The sequence below is a fragment of the Drosophila sulfurigaster genome, chromosome 2L (genome assembly GCF_023558435.1).
Source record: "Drosophila sulfurigaster albostrigata strain 15112-1811.04 chromosome 2L, ASM2355843v2, whole genome shotgun sequence".
NCBI classification, from domain to species: domain Eukaryota; kingdom Metazoa; phylum Arthropoda; class Insecta; order Diptera; family Drosophilidae; genus Drosophila; species Drosophila sulfurigaster.
In genome coordinates, this window is record NC_084881.1 from 4,835,170 (window position 1) to 4,858,243 (window position 23,074).

Consider the following 23,074-nt stretch of genomic DNA (forward strand, 5'->3'; position numbering starts at 1 on the left):
CAGCAGACCAGACCCCAAAGACCAAAAGCCAGGGATTCAAAAAGGTGTGTGTGGGAAGAGATCGCAAAACTCGAAAACAGCCTGTGGGTTATTTATGGTTTACACACATGTGGCTAGCAATTGGATATGGGAAGAGCTAGCAGAACAAGGAAGCATGCAAAGCAACGCCCACGTCCAACTACTTCGAGAAGATCATCAATTCACAGATTTTATGGGACATGGCTCCAATTGGGGACTATAAAAGCGAGTAGCTGCCATCGCAGACTCCACAGTCTTACTTACACTAAACTCTGAAGATGTGGTATCCTTTGGGACTGCTGATGCTGCTTAACTGGAGTCCTATTTCGTTGGCACAAAACAGCAGTGAACCCCTGTTGGGCAAGAAATGGGACGACAATGACGATGACAATACTCCCATTGGCAGCGAGAAGGAGCTTTCGGATTTAGTGATCACCACAGCTCTGGGCAAGATTCGAGGTACCATATTGCCTTCACAGGCTGGACACAACTTCTACGCTTTTCGAGGCATACCCTATGCCAAGGCGCCCGTGGAGAATCTGCGTTTCAAAGCGCCTGAGCCGATTGAGCAGTGGTTTGATATATTCGACGCCACTTTTGATGGACCCAAATGCCCGCAGCCAGGACTTTTTAGCGAGGATGTGAGCGAGGATTGCCTCAAGCTAAACATCTACTCTCGCGAATTACCCAGCGAATCAGATCCGAATCCAAAGAGGCCCGTCCTGGTGTTCATACATCCTGGTGGCTTCTATTCCCTTTCGGGTCAGAGCAAAAACTTTGCAGGTCCGCAATACTTTATGGACCGCAACCTGGTGCTAGTCACATTCAACTATCGCCTGGGCACACTTGGATTTCTTGCCACGGGAACTGAACAGGCCACAGGCAACATGGGTCTTAAGGACCAAGTGCAGCTTTTGCGCTGGCTGAAACTACACATCTCGCGTTTTGGCGGCAATCCCAATGAGATCACACTACTAGGCTATGGAGCTGGTGCTATGGCCGTCACCCTGCACATGGTATCACCCATGTCGCGAGGTCTCTTTCATCGAGCCATTGTGATGAGTGGCGCCGCAACTGGTCAATGGTCGCCACCAGAGCACCAAATGGATGTGGCAAAGAAGCAAGCGGCGTTGCTCCAATGCCCAACAGAGAACATCAATGAAATGCTCAACTGTCTTCGTGGGGTAAATTTATAAGTAAGTCCAAGTCCTCACATTCTGATTATCTGCAGTTGTTCACTTGCAGAAACATTATCTGGAATATGCGAACACGCTGCCTCACATGTTTGACTTTGCACGCAATAATCCCTTGATATTGTGGAAACCCGTCATAGAACCGGACTTTGGGCAGGAACGCTTCCTCATCGAGGATCCCGTGCGAAGCTATCAGAATGGCGATCACATGAAGATTCCCATTATAACGGGCATGACGAAGGATGAGTTCGTGGGTCCAGCCATTTGTGAGCATGTAAATCATTTCAAGACCATGAGTTCATTCAAACTCTTTTTTTGTCAGCCATCCTGCAAAGTCCGTCCCTGCTGACTGCCTTCAATGATAAGTTCGACAGCCTGGCTCCCATCTGCTTCCTGTACAATGCCAGCAACCCTCGAGCGCAGAACATCAGTCACGAGCTGAGGCAGCAATACTTTGGCCAGGAGCTCATCAGTGCCAACAGTTCGCTGACGTCGCTTGCTTCGCTCTTCTCGGATGCCTTAACGGGATTCAGCGTGCATCGATTTGTTCACCTGGCAGCAAGGACCACCAAGGTGTACTACTACCACTTCTCCTATCAAGGTACTCGCAGTCACATCCATTATCCGGAAGATGCGCCGTATGGCGTGGTGCACCACGATGATCTCATGTATCTATTTGTGGAGCCCTCAATCAGTCGCATGTTCACTGAAGATGATGCCGAGTTTCGAATAGTGAATATCATGACACGCATGTTCTCGGCCTTCGTCTACAAGGGTGATCCTAATAAACCAACTGATCTGCAACTACGTGAGATTCGCTGGAGACCATTCAGCTTCAAGAAGCGCTACTATTTGGATATTGGCAATGAGATCGTTCTGCACGAGGGTCTCAACTCTGAACGCTATGAGCTTTGGAAGCGTTTGTTTCCTCTTAATTGGCGTCGACAGTCCAAGGATCAGTGATTCATCTGAGCTGAGGGTTTTCATAGCCTTTGTATCCTACTGTACTTCGCATTGCATTTAAATTAAAGCAATTTCACAATTTATATTTTAAGTTTGAGTTTTGCTTAACATTTATTTCCCTCTTTGACTGCTGCTTCAGTTACCAGGCGATAAACCAATTGGCATAATTTTCAGTTTCAATTCCAATTTGATGTCTCTCCATAAGTTGTTTATGTTTTGTTTCTCAGTTTTCGGTAGCTATGCGTGTCATCACAGTGTGGGTGCATATATTATATCTATTAGGGCGCTCGGCGCTCTGCGCTCGATGTCGATAGCATTGGAACGAGTCCGCGTGGAGATCGCGTGCCATTCAATGCAGAGAGAGAAATTAGGAGGGAGTTGCATGAGCAGAAACAGCCGATTTTAAACAATCTACAGAATCGACAATGCGAACTCCTTAGCTCTGTTTTTACATAAAGTCTATATATTTATTTACAAAATTAATTCATTGAAGAAATATGTGCAGACTGGTATGGATCGCTACATTCAAATTAAAAGAAAGATGAGCCCTCTAAATTCTCAACGCAAAATAACCCGTGGCAATGCTAGCCTAGCTGCAATAGAAACGGACATGAACTCGAACCGATTCAAAATCTTGGCAGACGCCTATGAGGTTGAGGCGGCCGAATCTACTGAAGTCGAGAAAAGGAAGCCAAAGCCTCCGCCTATTTATATACGAGAAAAAGTTCCAATGTTCTCGTCAACAAAATTATTGAGCTTATTGGCAAGGATAACTTCCACATAATACCCCTTGTAAAGGGCAACATTCACGAAACAAAAGTTCAAATGAAGTCTGAAGATAATTACAGAGTATTATCGAAATATCTTACCGATAATAAAAAGAACTTTTACACGTATCAGCTTAAAAGCAGCAAGGGTTTGCAAGTCGTACTCAAGGGTATAGAATCTGAAGTAACGCCTGCAGAGATAACAAAGGCACTACAAGAGAAGGGATTTAGCGCAAAGACAGTCTTCAATATCCTTAACAGGGATAGAAAGCCGCAACCACTCTTTAAGGTTGAGCTCGAGCCAGACAATAAGCCCCTGAAGAAATACGAAGTGCACCCTATATACAATCTTCAGTTCCTGCTGCATCGCCGAATTACAGTTGAGGAACCGCACAAACGCAATGGTCCGGTACAATGTGCGAACTGCCAAGAATATGGTCATACAAGGTCATACTGTAAACTGCGCCCGGTGTGTGTAGTTTGTGGAGAGCTTCATGACTCCGCACACTGCCCAGCGAGCAAAGATGACTGCAACTCGAAAAGTGCGGCAACTGCGGTGGCAATCACACTGCTAACTATAGAGGTTGCCCAGTTTATAAGGATCTGAAAAGCCGCATTCATCAAAAGGAATTACCGCCCGAACCCAAAATAAAACGTTGAAAGTCTCCAGATCAAACCCTGAAGTCTTCTTCTCGACTGCAGCCAGATCCTCACTAGGACCTATTAACTCTGACAAAAGTGTGACATACGCAAGCGCTTTAAAATCAGGACCGGCTATCCCTGCCTCAAAAGTTCATTTCTGCAATCAGCATACCAAGAACCGAACATGGCTCAGCAACATCAATCGCCGGAGCAGCCAAAAGCAACTTCGAAGCTATGATATGCAGCTTACAACAAAGCCTTACAGAATTTATGTCATTTATGCGCACAACTATGCAAGATTTAATGCGAAACCAAAATCTATTGATTGAAATGCTGGTTTCACAACAATCCAAATAATGACTCCCTACGGATCTCTACGTGGAACGCTAACGGCGTTTCACAGCATAAACTTGAGTTAGCTCAATTCCTACTCGACAATCAAATCGACGTAATGCTGCTTTCAGAAACACACCTTACAAACAAATACAATTTTCATCTTCGAGGATATACTTTCTACGGAACAAATCATCCAGACGGTAAAGCACATGGTGGGACTGGAATTCTAATCAGAAGCCGTATTAAGCACTACTATCATAACAAATTTGCTAAAAACTACCTACAGGCCACATCTATAAATATAAAACTAAATACCGGCAACGAACTTACACTAGCCGCCGTATACTGCCCCCCTCGCTTCACTATAGCTGAAGATGAGTTTATGCAGTTTTCAACTCACTAGGAGACCACTTCATAGCAGCAGGAGACTACAATGCCAAGCACACACACTGGGGATCTCGTCTCGTGACTCCAAAAGGAAAGCAGCTCTACAATGCCATTATCAACGCCAAGAACAAGCTCGACTATGCTTCTCCTGGCACACCAACATACTGGCCGGCAGACCCAAAGAAACTGCCCGATTTAATAGACTTTGCGATTACCAAAACATTCCAAAAATCTGATAAGCGCCGAATGCCTTTCGGATCTTTCATCTGACCACTCGCCTATACTGTTTATTCTACTCCGGCATCCAGGAACATTGGAACAATCACTAAAATTGACCTCACAGAAAACTAATTGGATTAAGTACAGAAAGTATATAAGCTCACACATTGAGCTAAGTCCCCATCTCAATAATGAAGCCGACGTAGACAGCTTTGTTAATTCACTGGAGTCTGTACTTGTCTCTGCAGCCCAAGCTTCAACACCTCAAACCATAAATACACAAAGCAATCAAAAGAAGACAAATCTACAAATCGAGCAGCTCGTCCTCGAAAAGCGACGCTTACGTCGAGAGTGGCAATTCCACAGATCGCCATCTTCTAAGCAACGTTTAAGACATGCCTCACGTGAACTTACTAAAGCTCTACAGCAAGAAGAAGCATATGTCCAACGCCACTACATAGAGCAATTGTGTACTTCTAGTACGAAAAACTCACTATGGAGAGCTCACCCTACTCTGAGCTCACCGAAAGAAGCCGTGATGCCTATAAGAAATCCCACAGGAGGCTGGGCGCGTAGCGATGCAGACAGAGCCAGCACGTTTGCCAACCACCTTAAAAATGTATTCCAACCAAATCCTGCCACGAGTGCGTTTACTCTGCCGACTTTATCAAATGAGCCTCAGCTTCAACGTGAGCCAATCGAATTTCGCCCAAATGAAATCGTTAGCATCATCAAAAATCAACTGAATCCGAAAAATCCCGGGATGCGACCTCATAACTCCCAAAATGATCATCGAGCTCCCATATTGCGCCGTTTGCACTATCACCCAGCTTTTCAACACCATCGCAAAACTTGGCTACTATCCAATGAGATGGAAGAAGTCAATTATAATAATGATAGCAAAGCCGGGAAAAGACCACACAGTCCCCACGTCGTATAGACCTATAAGCCTACTTTCATGCTTATCTAAACTCTTTGAAAAATGCGTTTTGATTCGGATAAACACGTACCTAAGACTCCAGGAAGGAATCCCGTCACATCAATTTGGGTTTCGTGAAAAGCACGGAACAATTGAGCAGGTCAACCGGATAACATCAGAAATTCGGAACGCGTTCGAAAAACGAGAGTACTGTACTGCCATATTTTTAGATGTCTCTCAAGCATTTGATAGAGTCTGGCTAGAAGGTCTAATGTACAAGATCAAGACAATGCTCCCCAGCAACACCCATAAGCTTTTAGAGTCTTACCTTTACGACAGAAAATTTGTTGTGAGATGCAACTCTGCTATATCTGATGTTTTCACTGTTGGAGCTGGAGTTCCTCAAGGTAGTGTGCTAGGGCCAACACTATACGTCCTCTACACAGCAGACATCCCGACAAGCACACGAATAACAACATCTACGTTTGCTGATGATACAGCTATTCTTAGCCGCTCGAAATGCCTGAGGCAAGCAACTGCGCAGCTAGCTCTTCATATGGTCGATGTTGAAAAATGGCTATCAGATTGGCGAATTAGAGTGAACGAACAAAAATGCAAGCACGTTACATTCACCCTGAACAGACAAAACTGCCCGCCGCTAACGTTAAACAACACTCCACTCCCGCAAGCAAACGAAGTGACATATCTAGGAGTACACCTCGACAGAAGACTCACATGGCGCCGGCACATTGAAGCCAAAAGAACACACCTAAAGCTAAAAGCCAGCAGCCTTCATTGGCTTATCAACGCTCGGTCTCCCCTTAGCCTTGAATATAAAGTCCTGCTATATAACTCGGTACTAAAACCTATATGGATGTACGGCTCCCAATTATGGGGGAGTGCCAGCAATAGTAATATTGACATAGTCCAGCGAGCTCAGTCGAAGATCTTGAGAACCATCACCGGGGCACCGTGGTACGTTCGCAACGAAAACATACAACGCGACTTAAACATCCTACCAGTCAAAGAAGTGATCGCAGAACAGAAGGAAAAGTACTTTACCAAGCTACTGTTGCACCCTAACCACCTGGCGAGAGGTCTAACAAGGTTGAGCAACCAATCACGTCTTCGTCGTAATGACTTACCCACCCAGCGACCGACCTGAGGGACGCGCAACCAGAATGCAGTTTTAACACACTGTTAGCTAAATTTTAATGTTAAGATTCGTAAACTTATTGTTAGTCTCAAAATCTAGAGAAGATTCAATAAATAAAAGCAAAGTCCTCAAAAAAAAAAAAAAAGAAATATGAATGTATTACTTACTTTTGTGTTAATCGCATAACAAGAAAAACTTAAAAATGAACATACAGTTCGATCAGGTCAACGATCTTTTTATGGTCTTGCTGCCTGCCTTTATTTTGTTCCGATTAATTTCTTGATCCATAAAACCGAATATTATAAGAAAAGAGTATCATTACGATGATTATTCTGAAACCAATTAATACATATATTTTATAGCTTTGTTTTGTTAATGCAACTAAGTATTTAGCAATCACTATTTCTCCCTGGAGAATTCTCATGTTGAATTCGCAAAATCATATATCGAAGACGTCATTACTTTTTTTTCGGTGTACGTTCAATGTCACACACACGTGCTGAGTCGACACGGCACACAGATGTTGCTCTACCAAAAAGTTACCCATTGTTGCATTTGTTTTCGGCACTCGCAACCTATTTTCATTTTTATTGCTCTTATCGGAGTTTGGTTACGCTTGACAGCATGACAATGTCAAAAAGCGACCGCCTCATCACCATTACCATCCTCATCAACAGCAATGTCGAATTGGACTGTTTGTATCCTGCACAGACAAAGTCGACTCATTAGCATAGTCCAACACATGACGCCGCAAAGCATGTTGAGAGTCAGCGAAATAGGGAGAGACAATGCCAATTGGGAAGAGTTTTGAATTCCGACAGGGCAATGAGTCACGCCATAGCATCATCACATCGCATGCTTCCTGCGAGGGTGTATCCAGGGACGACCCAGTTTGACTCTCTGAGTGAGTGCAACATATTCGTAATATATTAATTTATGCAAATTGTCTGATAGTGCGGTTTGGCTTGTGCCTATCTACAGCAATAGATCAGTGTTGTAGTGTTGCAGTGTCGCAATGTTGCAGGGTTGCACATTTTGATCGTTTCCACTTTAGTTTTAATTGTTTGGCTTGTCATCACGGCATATGCCACATGTCTGCCCATCTACTGACCATTTTTCTAACTGTACAGCAGCCGCACGTTTCAATAATTTGTTAGGAAAGGTATTCCAATTTCCATGGAAATATTTCGTATAGTGAAACTATGAAGATTTCGATTTCCACGAAATTGCAGCGCAAATAAAGTTGTGAGTTTCCTCTCAGTCGCAGCCTTCACCACAAGTCGCTTTCCTACTTACTTCCCCACCTCTGCCCCACTATCAGATGAAGCTGGCCTTTCCCATTCCCATTTCCATTCCCGCTGTGACTACAGAACGTACGAAAAGAACGCATCCACACGATTCCGAGACTGTCTGACTACACTCTTTATTGACTGATGGAAATCGCTCAAAACAAAGCTCTATTGAAAACTTCTTGGCCACAAAATGTAATTAGATTCTCTGCCAGGCTCCAGAAAGTCTGCGTTCGTCGCAGTCAAACCAAAGACTTCTCCTAGTCGACTTCGACCACAAGCAGCTTTGCAACAACTTCCTTTTGTGGTTTCCTTGACGACACGTGTTTCGCACTAGAGATGAGAATGACCTAACAAAATACAAAGTATCAAAGCAAAATATAATGCATCATCAAAATTTCCTATAAATGCACGAATACTATAATTAAAATAATATAAATAAAAACGTAATGTTAGCTCGAGTAAACAAAGGTAGGATACTAAGTGAAAATGCAATAAGAGGTATTTGGTATTCGTATATCTTCAATGGCCAACTCAAACTACGTTGGTAAGTACGCGACACGTCCATCTCTAGCTGGAACTCCTGCTGTCAACATCAATGCGCAAGAATCTCGGGCTTACAATGAAGTTGTCTGTGCAATTGACACGCGATAAGCTCAGGCGCAGTCGAGGCACAAGTTCAGCAAGCGCGCGCAAACCAAAAGCGAAGCAATCTCTCTCTCTCTCTCTCTCTCTTTCTAGGCTTCAGACTTACATAGAAAAATTTGCAGAAACATCACAAAACTCATAAATAACAACAGCAGCAAACAGCCACAGCAATGGCAACAGTAACAATCTAGGTGCCAACTGCATGGCAGAAAGTGTCCACCAGGTTGTCTGGGTCTGGGCCAACAGAGCAAACAGTCAGTTCGTTGTCTTAGACCAGTCTTCGGTCTCAGTCGCAGTTCTCGATTCTTTTCTGAGCTTTTTCGTATCTGACCACTGACGATAATGTGCATTGCAATTCACAATTTATGACTCACTCGGGCAAGTTGCAACGTCTAGATGTTGAACTTTGTCTTAGTTGTTGCAACTATGCCAGCTATTTATTGGGTTAAGCTCAGTCAGAGGTAGATGATCGTTGGCATATGTATTTTCAGATCGTGTGGGAGTGAGATAATGTATTAATGAATGCACTTAAGTGGGTTACTCCTAAAATTTTAAATCTTCGATGAATTTTTGTAATTCAAAAATAGAAAATAAAAACATTTACTATGAAGAATTGCTACATAGACACTTATGTTTTGTACATGGTTTTCCAAAAATGCAAAAACTCATGTCCTCCGTTGTAAAACTCTTTATAAGTTATAACTTTATTGAACAATTAAATTAATTAAACTAAATTAATAAACTTGCAAAGAAAATCAAAAATTATTTCAAATTAATGTTAGTTACTAGAAGAAAAGGATATAGAGAAAGCTCTCAACAAAATATATCTAAAATTTCTTTGGAAATTCTTTGCAGACATACAAGAATAAAGAAAAATAAATTTATAGAACTTTTCAATATTTAATTTATTAATATACTTATGATGTATCTTCTTCCGGCTCACGACGTAAAGCTACACAAAGGCTCAAAAGATCTCAGCTTGTCAAGAAACCTTATCCTAGACGCAAGTCAATGTTGTCACAGCAATTCGTTCAACTAGCGACTACTTTGAGCACACTTCTACTTCTACCCGGTATACCGGTATTAAATGCAACAACGGTTGAATAACCAATCATTAGATTAGTTGAGTAATGTATGTTATATGAACATTTCAATGCATTACAATTATTAACAATTACTTGTGAGTAAAAAATTACAAAATTATATGTTTTATGATAATATTTCCAACTATGTAAATGTTGTACTAAAGATTTCAAACTGTCGAAATGCTTACAAGTAACCAAATTGTGAAACCATTTCCTCTGCTCAAATAGTTTCAGCACTTATTCATACTGATCCTATTTTTAAATAAAGCTAGATTTGAATTCTCTTAAACGTATTGTCATAAATATATTTTGTATCTAAAGATTCAGTTGCCACCTACATATACAAGAAAGCAAATTGGTAATAATTTAAGAACAAATGCATGTAAATATTGCAGTCAAACATACTCGATTTACATTTACATTTTTCCAACAATTTAAGCAGCTTTGTATAAAAATAACCACAAACATATATTCTTAAGATTTGACATATAAATCCGGGCTACTCACAACTTGCGAAATAGGTCTAGTTAGTCAGCATAGTCAAATCTGCCCAAGGGACCCTCACCCACATGTTAGATTATGTGCTACTTACTCGTACTATACAGTTAAAGAATGTATTTTCTTATCGTTCAAATATGGTTTCGAGTTTTATATTATCAAAATTTATGGAATGAGAGGTGAGTAGGGAATTTGAAATGCTTTAGCTGTTCTGAAGCAAAGGCGAAAAGAAAGTGGAATGAGGCATCCGTTTGGGGTTGATATCCTAATGGAAACACATTGATAAGCTCGCGAGAAAACCATTTGCAGCATCCTCATCATCAGTTTTAATAATTTGACCTCATCCCGTGGCGTTGCATATTGAAATATGTTGTAAGTATTTCCTGCTGCATAGCAGTGGCAGTCAATGAGGCAGCTTTTCCAATGTCGCGTGCCGATCGCAAGCTGCGCTAAAAACTCATCTCATGCTGTGGGCTGCTCTCTGACGTTGATCTGTCAGTCATCTGGCAACAGAATGATACCTCCTGTAGTCCCCTGATCCAACCTAAAACAATAATATAGTGAAGTCGCATCCCATATTGTCTCTCTTTAGTTCGTTCGAGGAATCTCTGTGATGAGTCTTCGTTCTGTCTATCTGTCTACCTTTGGAGGGAGCAATGATGTGTGACGTCTACTTTCTGTTGTCATCGAGGCATCGTATTTCACCAATAGTAGTAGCTCTTCACTGTTTATTTATGTACAGCTTTCAACTTGAATGTTGATGATGGATCGTGTTGCACGACGTCGCTTATTGACTAACTGACAGAGGGTGGCGCCCCTCACTGCACCCAGAGGGTTGCTTAATACTTGCTATACTGCTGGACAGTTTATCAGTGTTGTTCCTTAATACATAGTAATGCCTTTTAGCATCTAAAGGAAATAAGATAAATACATTAGCTATTACACGGAAACAATTATTAATAAATAAGTAGAAAATTGCTAAATAACTTAAATGAATAATAAAGCTAACATAAATTCTAAATTCTCGAATTAATCTTTTATAATTTAAATCTAGAGATCAGTGTAATTGCTCATAGTTCAGTTAGTAGAGTTGACGCGAATTCATTCTTCACGTGAACTGTGGTTAAGTGCAACTGAATATAATAAATGCTTATTAAATAATAATAATAAACGGCATAATTCGCATATTCAGTGAAATGAAAAAATAATATATTTTAGCTCTTTTCTTTAAACACCATTTTGTATTAAACTATTACATATGTATTTCCGATTTTGTTGTGTTATTTATATATTAACTTTTTTTTTAATTTCTTAAGTTTATTAATTAATTACTTATTACACAATAAGTAAATATTGGTTTGAACTTCAGTCGATTATATATTGAAGCTTTACATAATATACTTTATACATTATCGCCCCATTGTTCACATGCACATCAATTTACGTACTTTCTTTCTATATTTAAATCTAAGGCCTTGAATTGTTAAATCAATTGAGTTGATAACAGCACATTTCAATTACGCTTTAATTTGCGGTTTCACAGCATTGCTTCTGACTCAATACAGTTCGATAGCGTAAATTACCCAAAGTAGAAGCTAACATATACTCGCATATACTGATTATTTGTAAAAAGCAATGTCAGATACCCCTTTTAAGGTATCTAGCACACAGTATTCCCCGGTAAGCCCTTGCATTCCTGAGCCCGCGAGTTATTTGTTTTAATTTTGATAGATGGAGAAGTGGAGAGGAATCATATATAGGTAACGAGCATGTCAAAGATTCAAGATTCTACTGGTAGAGTCTGTCTTCAGGATGAGCTCGTGATCATGTCGATCGCTGACAAATTATTCTTCCATGTGAAAGTTGCAGTCCATGGTTTGATTGATGTTGGCAACAGAAACTAAATTGATATAAGGTTAACTGTCAACAGTTTTGGGGCCGTTTAACTAATTGCTCAATAAAGAACACATAGCTCTGACTCAGTCTGTGGTCGTCTCATCAGAACAAGTGCAGCGCGTTGAGCTTGCGTGGCATGCACCAACAGACGTTGCTATTGCTGTTGCTGTTGCTGCTGCTTAAACTGCTGCCCCAAAGCACTTCTCAGGCAGCAGGTACAGCGACTCCAGTGACTATTAATCATAAATTGTAGCACAGCAAATACAATTTCATTAATTTGTAGCAAAACACACAAAAAGCAACAAATGGAAGGAAAACCACACCCGCATGCCATTATGGAGAGTTTCCCACGAAAGCAGAAGCAGCAGCTCGTCATGTTGACCAAGGGCCAGGCCCAGAGACTATAGAGACTTTGTACCCTATACGCTATACCCTATACCCCGGAACCCCCGGATCTGACCCGACCTGGCGCCTACATTAGCGAAAGCCGCAATGGCGCTCATTTTGGAGTTAACAACGAACTCAGGTGGCTGTTCAAAAGCATATTAGCCAGTTCAAGCACGTAGCTCGGAAAATGTACAAAATCCAAAAAAAAAAAAAAAAAATGAAAACAAGGTGAAAATCCATAAAGAGTTGCCTGTTGGCAGTCGAAATTGGAGTTGGAATTGTAAGCACGAGTATCGCGGCTGCAGTTCACGTGAAGACAGCTGCCGATTCCACGGCAGCAACGTGCGCCCTCATGTTGCAACTCAGCGACAACGGCAGCAACAACGTCAACCACGTAATCAACTTACAACACATCAGCCTGGTCTCTCTACCAGTCAGACTCTCCGTTTCCCTGTCTGTCTGCCTGTCCGAAATAGTAAACATCCCTTTGTATCCTATCTATAGGCAGCGTGGCAAAGAGCCACAAGAGAGAGGGGGAATAAATTGCAACAATTTGAAGAGTATTACAACCCCCGGAACGGAACGGAACCAGAACCAGAACCAGAAACATATTGAGGGTGCTCGCTCTAATGTTTGGTTTCATTAGTCCTAAGCGACAAATCAAACAGTTTGTGGCAGTTTTTCCTCCGCGTCTTCCTCTTCCACTTTTTTAGATTTCCCGTGCGTTGTTTACACTCATTAGTTGGGTTCTCCGGATTGTCACACCCTCTCTCTGACAACTAGCATACGTTATGGAAGGGCACACAGATTTCTCTCTATAAGACGAGAGGACACGGCCTGGTTGAGGGTGCTCACTGTGGGGTGCTCATATTGCTCTTATTGTTGTTGTTACCATTAATAATCACATTTCACAACAACAGCAATAGCAACAACATGAACATTGACAGAAGTTGCTCTTGAAAAACTGCAAACAAATATTGGCTCAACTTTTGTTAGTCTGTTTGGGCAGGCAACACTTAACACGCCTGTAATTATTGGCCCATTCCGAATGAGTTCTCTGGGTGTTGTCGTCGTCTATGATGATTGTGCTTTTTATGGGTTTTCAATTGGTTCTCCGAGATTATCTACTAAACAACATTGAAGTATGGGCGTTGCACTTGATTGACTCTGTCTGTGGTATTTGATTGCTTTGAAATGGCTACCCATAAGCTATCTTGAAATGTCCATTTCGTTCTAAGTGTTTACACCATCGAGAGCATAATGATTAGTTCATTATAAAAGGAATGTTTTTCTTTTTCTGGTTTTAATAAGTCCATAATTTGTTCTTTTTTTATGGGTATTTATATTCAAAAAAAAAATAGACAAAGGATTAGCACTTGTTATGTTCGCTTAAAATGTTTTCCACGCCCACTTCTACCCCCGCAAATCGATAAAAATCGAATAACAAGCGTAATTTTCAAACTAGCGTCGCGGTTTGCGGTACACACAATATTAACTATAGTCTTTAGAATTCCTGATTATCAAATCAAATCAACAAATAAAAATTTTAGTAGTTTTTAAACTTATTAGTAAGAGCAAGCCTTCTAGGGGACTTAGTTGCTTTGACTAGCAATCTTGTATATTTGGCACTCTGTGGCATAAAAGCCTTTTTATATATTAGTTTTTTTTTTAGTATATTAATTTGGTATACTTGAAGATTAATACAGCACTATTTTGTTTTTATTCAAAATAGGTAGCGGGTATCACACAGTCGACCACACTCGACTGCAGTTTTTTTATTTCTTTCATAATTTGTCAAACGAACGCAACTGAACTTAATTTTAGAAATCTCAATATATACTTGTAGTATGTATCACTGCTAAATTACACACACTCTGAGAACTTTCAAAAAGTTTATTAAATTCATAATTTGTGTCTGGATTTCTAGGTAGAATATATTTCCAAGAACTCAGCTGATTTCGATTTCCCTTCGGCTTTCTTAAGAAATATATGGAATATCATTATTATGTTATGATTATTGTACTTATAGGAAGTGCGTTTAACACTCCTAAAAATTAAAAATAAATACAATTAATCTTTAGAAGTCCTTTCGTTATTTATGACTACCTGTTCGGGAAGTAAGTAAGCCCGATTTGTCAACCGGCTTTCAAAAATAGGAGACAAAAAGTGTAACCCTAAAGCTAGGGTGGTCCATCTTATTCTCATCAGCATAAACATTAACGCCATTATTAACAAGGGGCCAACCAACAACAAACAAACAAGCAACAACATGCATAATTATGATTGGGTCTCAGGTTCCCCAAAATCACAATCAAGTTGTCGTTCATGTTGTTGCTGTTGTTCTTGTCGCTGTCGCTGTCGCTGTCGCTGTTGTACGTTGTTGTTGTTGTTGTTGTCTGTCGCTGGGGCTTCAAACAAAAGCGACGATATCAGAATGAGCGTACAACAAAAGACACTCAAACGGCGACCACACACAATCGACACACACACAGCCTCATATGTCATGGAGTAGCCAACGATGCCGCCTGTGACAGACAGCGAGACAATGGCGAGTGGCAGGGAGCGAGTTTTTTTGGGGGCAGGTCAGAGAGGAGGCAGAGTGTGCGATACACAACAACACTAGCACTCACACTCGCACTCACACTCATATGTGAACATGTATGCATGTAGTTGTGCTCTACACTTTGTATTTGTTTATCGAATAATCAAATTGTTTATCGGGCTCAACTAAGAAGTGAAAAAAAGGCAAAACAATTAATTTGAGAGCCGTTTGATGTGAACACTTTCACCACGACCCAAAGGCATCGGGAAATGGAAGAAAGCAGAAATTCGAAATCAGAAAGCGGCAAGCGGTAAGCGGTAAGGGAGAAAACAGTCGAGTGTCCTTTTGCCTGCTTTGAAAATTACGTTTGATCTTCCTTGTTGTTGCTATCTGTTGTCTTGTTTGATTTGGGATTTGTGTGAGCCTGGAAGCCGATACAAGTGCACCCCTCCCTCTCAAGACAATCATCATTAATCACGGCAATTTTAATTTATATGTTCTTATGTATACAAATTAAATTAGGAGTTCCGACTCAACTGTCATTCCTCGTTTGATTCTGTCGCGGAGTAGGCGCCGTTTCACGTAATTAATTATTTGGAAAACTCCTAAATATACATTTGATTAAAATTTTGATTACAACTGTTTATTCTCAGAAAAATTTTAAAAAATAAGATATTACTGAATGATTTGATAAGAGAAGTAAAATTACAAAAAAAAAAGTCTAGCACGCAAATTTGGAATCTTGGGCCCCTGCATTTTTTTATGATCTTTGTTGATCAACTTGACGTTTTCGAGATTACACAAAATGCAAGGCTGTCTTTAATTACCGCTTAATATCATACAATGCCACAGTCTTTTCGTTGTTTTGCATTTCCACGAATATTAATCGATGGATCAAGGTGGCGAGCTCGAACAACCCCCCGAAAAAAAACAGACGATTGTGAAACTCGTTCCAGGCGTTCAAAATTCACTTAAATGCTAAACAAATACATATATTGTTTACAAATTTTTAAGCACGATGCGCCGGCTGTCAGTGCCTGTCTGAGGCTTCCCAGAAAAACCAACAAAGCCGATGCAGAGAGCTCTCTTCGCTCTCCACTCTCAATTTGTATTGTCATTAGCGATTATGGGCATAGTCTCATCGTGATCCTGGGACGGGGGCGTAATATGATATGTTGACAAAACGCATAAAGGAGGTGGAGAGATAGACGGACAGTCGAACATTTATATATTTCGATCGCTGACAAACCTATAAAGCATTTTCGAAACGGCGCTACTTCAAAATGTTTACTCCTTTTGCAGGCGTCCTGCCGTCCATTGTGCACTCCATAAATACGTAATCAAAACCGCAGCCGATGATGCCACAAAAAAATGATGAGGGGAGAGGGACAGAGAGAGGTAGACGGGAAAAAGGAAAAGAGCAACGATCAAGGACCACGTTTTCATTTGAAATATGTATAGTATGTGGCAGAGGCGTAGCGAAAGTGAAATCGAGACATAGTCCATACCGGCAGCTGGAACTCCTTCGCACCATCATCATCATCAAATCATCATCATCATCTTCTTGATCCTTTGACTGTGGCAGGCTCTGTTGTTAGATGGTGGCACAAAGAACCAGTCGAAAGTCAAAAGGGGCACGCGCTCGTCTGCTCGTCTGCACTTCTGCTCTTCGACTCTTCTGTTCAACCCCAGTGCCCGGACCTAGACATTGTGACTGATCGGCAACCGGGCTGCCTTTTCCCGTCTCTGGTCTAGACAAACCGCAGACATAAGTTTAATAGACTTATTGTAATTGAGTCACAAAAGCCACACTCGATATCGAATCACAACTCTTTCACCTTTTCCAGCTGCTTTACTCGAAAAGGTGTTTGGTATTTGTTGTGTGTTTGCTGTTTGTTGATTTGAGGGAATATCCAAAGAAACATAGGTAATAATTGAGCGTAATTTTGCATGTGACTCGTCACTTTAAGAACTCGTCGCAGATTTAATTAAAACTGTTCGCAAATGTTTTGCCAGTTTCATTTCACTTTTCCATTGTTATCTCCTCGCTTTGCCTCTTTCACTTTATGTTCTGTCATGTCATCTGCTTTGTCAAATTGACTTGCCCACCTTTTTGTGGCCTTTGTCCCAAAAGAGAATACGCCACAATGCGTATAGTTAAATGTTTGCTTACGAGCATGTCCGACAACACACACACTCTTATACTCTATTGCATACACCCACATGTATTTTCCGAGTGTGTGCGAGAATGTGTGGTTGATGGGCTGGCTAACAAGTTAATTTTCCATATTTTCTTTGGTAAAACTTTGTCCGAGAAACTCTACATCAAAGTCATTATGTGGTTGTCCTTGTACTCGTATTTGGTTTGTATTCCGTACTTTCGTCAGCGTGTGTGGTTTCTGTGGGCTTCTCCTCCCTGTCTTTACCCCTCTCCTTTCTTGGCTTAGCCAAAGAAAAAGTATATCATGAATGAGGCAAAGGTAAAGCTAATTTAATAATGAGCACTTAAATGGGCCACTCACATATTAAACTTATCTTAACCTTTAGTAGAATACCATGATACTCATCATATCAAAAGTTTTAGAACTAAAATTGTATGCTAGAGCATTTAAAATCGATTGTTAACTCCGATTTGTACTTTATAATGCAATCAACTCAAAATACATTATAAATTATAGTCCGTCGCATTGTTGCTCAAATGGTATAATTTCACAAGAATAAAAATAAATTGCGTCATAATTCTCAATATATAGTATACGAGTAACGTCAAGTATTTTAACAGAAATTGTGGAGGTACTTAAAAACAGTCTTATCGTATGAACGTACGTTTAATTCGCGGAAATGAAATTACTATGTAATAAGTATAATTTACATTACATTAAAGAATTTAGTATATTTTTGTTGTATTTTTTATTTTATTCATATTAATACAGTATTTTGTATATTTTAAGTTATTTGTACTTTAGTTAGTAGTTATATTTTATATTACTATTACCAATATTTTACATTATTTGAAGTTATCCCAACATTTCATGTTTGGTGTTGCTATTTAAATTAACTTCCCATCATGATATGCGAGGAAGTACATTTCCCAGTCCATTCAAAACGTAATCCCTTACCAGGGTAACGCCAGCAAATCCTCCCCCATAAACAGTTGGGCCGTAATCCTTTTACAGCCGCTGACATGTTTGAGATTTTCACGCAAGAACAATCCACTTAAATGCTGCCAATCTGAAATGTCAATAACAGCGACAGACAGACACGACAACTGGAAGCAGGAGGAGAGGCACGATGGTAGTTGTGAGGAGGAGGAGGACTGAAGGAACTGAGCTTTTGTCATGTGCGAACCTGGCAATTACAAAAATTTATCGCAACAATTACGAGTTAACGGGGGGAGAGGGGAGAAAGGGTCATCAGCTACAATTGGAAACATTTAAAGACAAATTAATGTATATTTAAGCTGCCCCAAAAGACTAATTGCCTCAAGGCGTTGGTCAACACACAAACACTCTCACACACACACACACACACACACTTAAGAACACCCAGAGAGAGCAACGAGGGAAAATCTCACGCCTTTGTTGATTAATTAATCAAAGTAAATAGCTGCCGAGCTCCGACAAGAGCAGAGTCATCATTAGTGTAATCTAAACGGCCTATTGATAAGCTTTTTCCACACCTAATAGCTACATTAATCTATGGATGAGCATGGCTAGAGCCAAGGCCAGTCCGAGGCGTCTTGGGGCAACGATAGTCGCAGCTTCGCCGCTTGTCTTGGGAAACAATTGATCCCAGATGGCAAAACGGGCGACGTAGGCTGCAGGACCCACATATGTTGTCCTGTCATTGTAGAGCAGTTGAACGCTTGTGGCATTGCAAGCTGGCCAGATACTTGAATCAGTCACGGGCTTCCTGCAATGATCGCACTTAGAAATTTTTTACAAGTTATTTCGCAACTTTACTACTCACCCTGTCGTGGCAAAGTGAACAAACCACTCTGTGATGCGTTTCATCATAAAGAGATCAGCGTGATCCTTCCTCATGATTGTACCATACCACAAGCTAGGCATAACATACTGTAGATCATCGGCATGGCCCACGCCCCGAAGAGTCATATCCTCGTTAAGCGGTGCCGAGAGACTTCTCTGACCCACATAGTCCATACGTGAGTAGTATACATTGGTGTGCTTTCGTGCCATGTCAACGAGCCGATGAACACCATGTCCAATGATGCCATCGGAAAAAATGCGTCCAAATGCCTCGATGTTGTCGCGACCCAGCTCCCGGAGTTGCTGCCCCAAATAGAAGTTCTTGATACGTTGGCTTTTTGTCGGATTATAATCGAAGAGGAAGAACTCTGGGGCATACTCATTGAAGTTCTCATTGATATCGTGTAGTAGAAGTTCATTCTCCACTTGGACTAAAGAGCAAAACTCGGTTAAGTATAAGACCCTTATATTAAAACCCATCTCTCACCTAATGTTGTGTAGTCCAGCTCGTTGGCAGTCCAGCTAGCCAGAATGGGCACCTTATTGAACTGACCCTGGTTGATGAGTGCACTAGGATGCATGGGCAAAAAGTAGTTGTCAATCTCGTAGTTCCACTTCATGTTGATAAACTTGTACTGCTCCCATTGGCTGCATACTTCAACAATGCGATGCCAGGTGACATTGCGCAGACACTCAACCATATCAAACGTGTTGTACATGGGACATGCCACCTGTCGAGCCAAGAGACGACTCCAGAACTCATTGTGTATGCTGAAGTGGTTTGTTGCCGAGCCGCTCATCATTATGGCACGATGAAACAATCCCTTTGATAGCGGCGATGCGAGATGCAGACTGACAGCCATGGACCCTGCACTCATGCCCATAATAGTCACCATCTGAGGATCACCTCCAAACTTTGAGATGTGCGCTTGCACCCACTCCAAGGCCATTACCTGATCCAGATAACCATAGTTGCCACCAATTAGGAAACCCAAGGCACCCAGGCGATAGTTGAATGCCACAAACACCACATCGTGATCCATTAGATATTGTGGCCCCGCCTCGTAGGTGCTGTGCCCACTGCCTATCTTATTTGCTCCACCATGTATGTATACGATCACTGGAAGTTGTGCCGTCAGGTTCTTGGTGAAAACATTAAGTTTGAGACAGTCCTCGCTCATCAGCAGGGTAATTCCCGTCTGGGGACAGACCAGGGAATCGGCAGTGGCCTTGAGTGTGGTATTGCCCCAGGAAGGATATGGACTGGGGGCCTCGAAGCGCAGCTCTCCGAGTGGTGGCTCTGCATAGGGTATGCCGCGAAAGGCATAAATCGCCTTCCCACTGAAGCTTTCCATTCGAGTGCCCTGAATGCTTCCCAAGGTTGTGCTTACCAACGGATCCTCATCACTCTGCCCATTGACAGGGACTAGCAATACCAGCTGTACCAGCAGCGACACCAGCAGCACCACATTATTTAGTAGGCAAGCCATTTGCAGTTCTTTCATACTACCCAAATACAGTTTCTTACTCTCTTTCGACTTCTGTGTGACAATTCGGTAAAAACGTTTTGCATCGATCTCACCCGCCGTCTCTATTTGGTTGGTGCGTTGAGCCCGCATCAAATGATTACAGTACCAACTCGAACCATAGAAATTAACCAACTGATTGTCCAATCTTGGCGAAAAACGCGCAGACTTCGCACTGCCTCTTTCTTATCGCAAGAACCAAAGCGATAAGCGATAAGCTTCTTATTGGAATTTGATTAGCGTTTATAACATTAGCGTCGTGTTGGTCTATTTGATAATAAAAATAATTCATTTGTATGACAACACAGCAGGCTGAGCCCAATTTTGGATAGTCGATAACTACTAAATATGTCTTGTTAGACCCATGTTTACTGGGCTACTGCGATAGAAAAGATTGCATACTCAAGTTAAAATATTCAAAATAAATAATAAATAATATTCTTACTTCATATTCTGGTACTTTAGTATAAGTATTTAGCTATTTAAAATCCACCAGCTAAGTAATTCAAAGAGTTAAGACGTGTGTCGAGTGGGTGTCAATAATAACTCTTGTCATTGATTACAATAAAGTGGTTCAAATGCCCTTCCAGCTGACGGAGGGCTAACATACAAAATTACCGACAAAATCTGATTGACCATCCCAAAAGATTTCTTGTAATAAAACAAGACTAAACGACTATCTTCGTAATCGAATAAAAATAAATAAGATTCTATATTAATGTTACTGCAAAACATATGCAATATCTCCTTGTTCTTGCCGAATTTAGTTTGGAAGTTCCTCGAATTCTCCCACGATTTGAGTGCTATTTGAAAAATATCTCGATGACCTTGATCATAGCTAACTTCATTTGCACAAAAAAATGTTTTCAATTGAAACTTATTGCTTCGTTGAAGTATTGAATTAGATTTCGCAGCCGTTAAAGGAATATGCCATAGAGCCCTTCCGCTGTAGATCCTACGCCCGCAGATTTTTTATTTCGAGTTTCGTTTTGATTTTTCTCATGGGTTTGCCAGCAAAACTGAAACTGACTGAGATTTAAATTGATTTCCTTATTAATGCACATCCCTCTTATAATATTCAATTAAAACAGCCCACGACGCATTTGCAGTCGCGTCTATAACATCCCATTGATTGATATAAGCCGAGTGGTAATTACTCGGGACCCTGACACTTTCCCCTTCCACGGCCCTGAAACACACTCTGATTTCTTTTGGGCAAATCTGAAAATTATGCCGGTGCTGTTGTATTTCTGTAGCTTGTGTGTCTGTGTGAAAAGCTGACAATGACCTTTCTTGAATCAATTAAATTAATTATAGCGACCGCAGTTAGGATAATTGTGTGCTCTCAAATAAACATACTGTGAATATGGAACAACATCTATGTATCTTGATCTTAATTTATTTTAAATTTATATAAAACCAATGTTAATAATAACAATGTTAATAATAAAAATGTTAATAATAATCATATTTAAATAAGTTGGTATCGAATTTGTTCAGAATATTTACAAAATCAGTCTTTTTCTTAGAATAATGATTTTCTAAAATATAAAATTTATTTAAATTAATGCAAATAGTGAAAATTTTTTGGAAATATTGTTGTTTTTATTTTGTAATTGAATTAAATCCATTTTTAAATATTTTTCAATGGAATATTTTTTTAGAACAATCAAAAACATGTAAGTTGGATACATTTTAGTGTGCTCGACTATGAGATACCCACTTCACATTTTGAAAAAAAGGTAAACAGTTGAGTATTATTCTCAAAATATACCAAATAATGTACCGCAAATATACTAAAAAAAATACCGAAGGCCATATATTTGGTATCGGAATTTAAAACAAACTAAATCTGCGTGCAAATTGGCTTGTAATGACGATAGTTTTCATTCTTGTTTTATATATTTTTTCAATTTCCATTTATGATAAGATCGTTCACCGAGGACAGCAGTGTTTTATGTGGTTTCCATCTAGTTCATGAAAGCTGAGCGCCATTATTTCACACATCGGCGAGTTGCAACATTTTAATCAAGGAAATTTAATTTTATGGTGAGGCAGTGATTGGAGGAATATGCTGAGCATTGAGGTCTGAGCGCAAAATTTCAGATACTTGAGTGTTCAACTGCGTACCGCAGCACCGCATGACGTAGATGTGGATGTATGTAGATGGAGCGTCAACCACCCGGTAGCACTCCAGTTGTTGCAAATATATGAGTGGCCTCTTGACAGACATCATCAGCAGCCTTGCAGTTGCAGGCACACACTGTGCTACTTCAACTGTTCTTGTATGTGTGTATGTGTGTGTGTTTATGTAAGTATGTGTAGCATGTGTAGAAGGTAGTATGTGTAGCTTCCAGTGGCTTGATGTTGCTACATAACACTGCAGATATGCAAAAGTTTCTCACGCATCGCGTGCAGATGTTGCGAGAATCGAGAAGAGTGGTTAACATCCTATTGAGGGTGGATCAGAAGCCACATAAAGAAGGACTATGAAACTATTAAGAAAGCAGTATCCGCCTCAACTTATGACCTTTCATAACTGCCGTGATTTTTCAGCTACAGCACATGCCACGCCTTTGGTGGCCTTCAAAGATCGATTTCAATTCATTTTTGT

At 40.6% G+C, this 23,074-nt stretch overlaps 2 protein-coding genes and 1 long non-coding RNA gene across 3 annotated transcripts; 1 reads left to right on the forward strand and 2 right to left on the reverse strand.

Moving 5' to 3' along the window:
- The first annotated feature begins 267 nt into the window (after positions 1–267).
- On the forward strand, positions 268–2,257 carry LOC133842973 (carboxylic ester hydrolase). Its single transcript, XM_062276306.1, has 3 exons — positions 268–1,202; positions 1,264–1,477; positions 1,534–2,257. The coding sequence occupies exons 1-3, from the start codon at positions 297–299 to the stop codon at positions 2,172–2,174; spliced, it is 1,761 nt and encodes a 586-aa protein (XP_062132290.1). The 5' UTR covers positions 268–296; the 3' UTR covers positions 2,175–2,257.
- Positions 2,258–10,258: 8,001 nt separating this feature from the next.
- LOC133850467 (uncharacterized) lies at positions 10,259–16,852 on the reverse strand. The gene is made up of 3 exons (XR_009895633.1): positions 15,311–16,852; positions 10,763–11,029; positions 10,259–10,664 (listed from the first exon to the last, which is right to left on the reverse strand). It is a non-coding gene; the product is annotated as an uncharacterized LOC133850467 (long non-coding RNA).
- Positions 16,853–17,899: 1,047 nt separating this feature from the next.
- Positions 17,900–20,814, reverse strand: LOC133846460 (esterase E4). The gene is made up of 3 exons (XM_062281459.1): positions 19,422–20,814; positions 18,915–19,365; positions 17,900–18,857 (listed from the first exon to the last, which is right to left on the reverse strand). The coding sequence occupies exons 1-3, from the start codon at positions 20,551–20,553 to the stop codon at positions 18,632–18,634; spliced, it is 1,809 nt and encodes a 602-aa protein (XP_062137443.1). The 5' UTR covers positions 20,554–20,814; the 3' UTR covers positions 17,900–18,631.
- Positions 20,815–23,074: the final 2,260 nt, after the last annotated feature.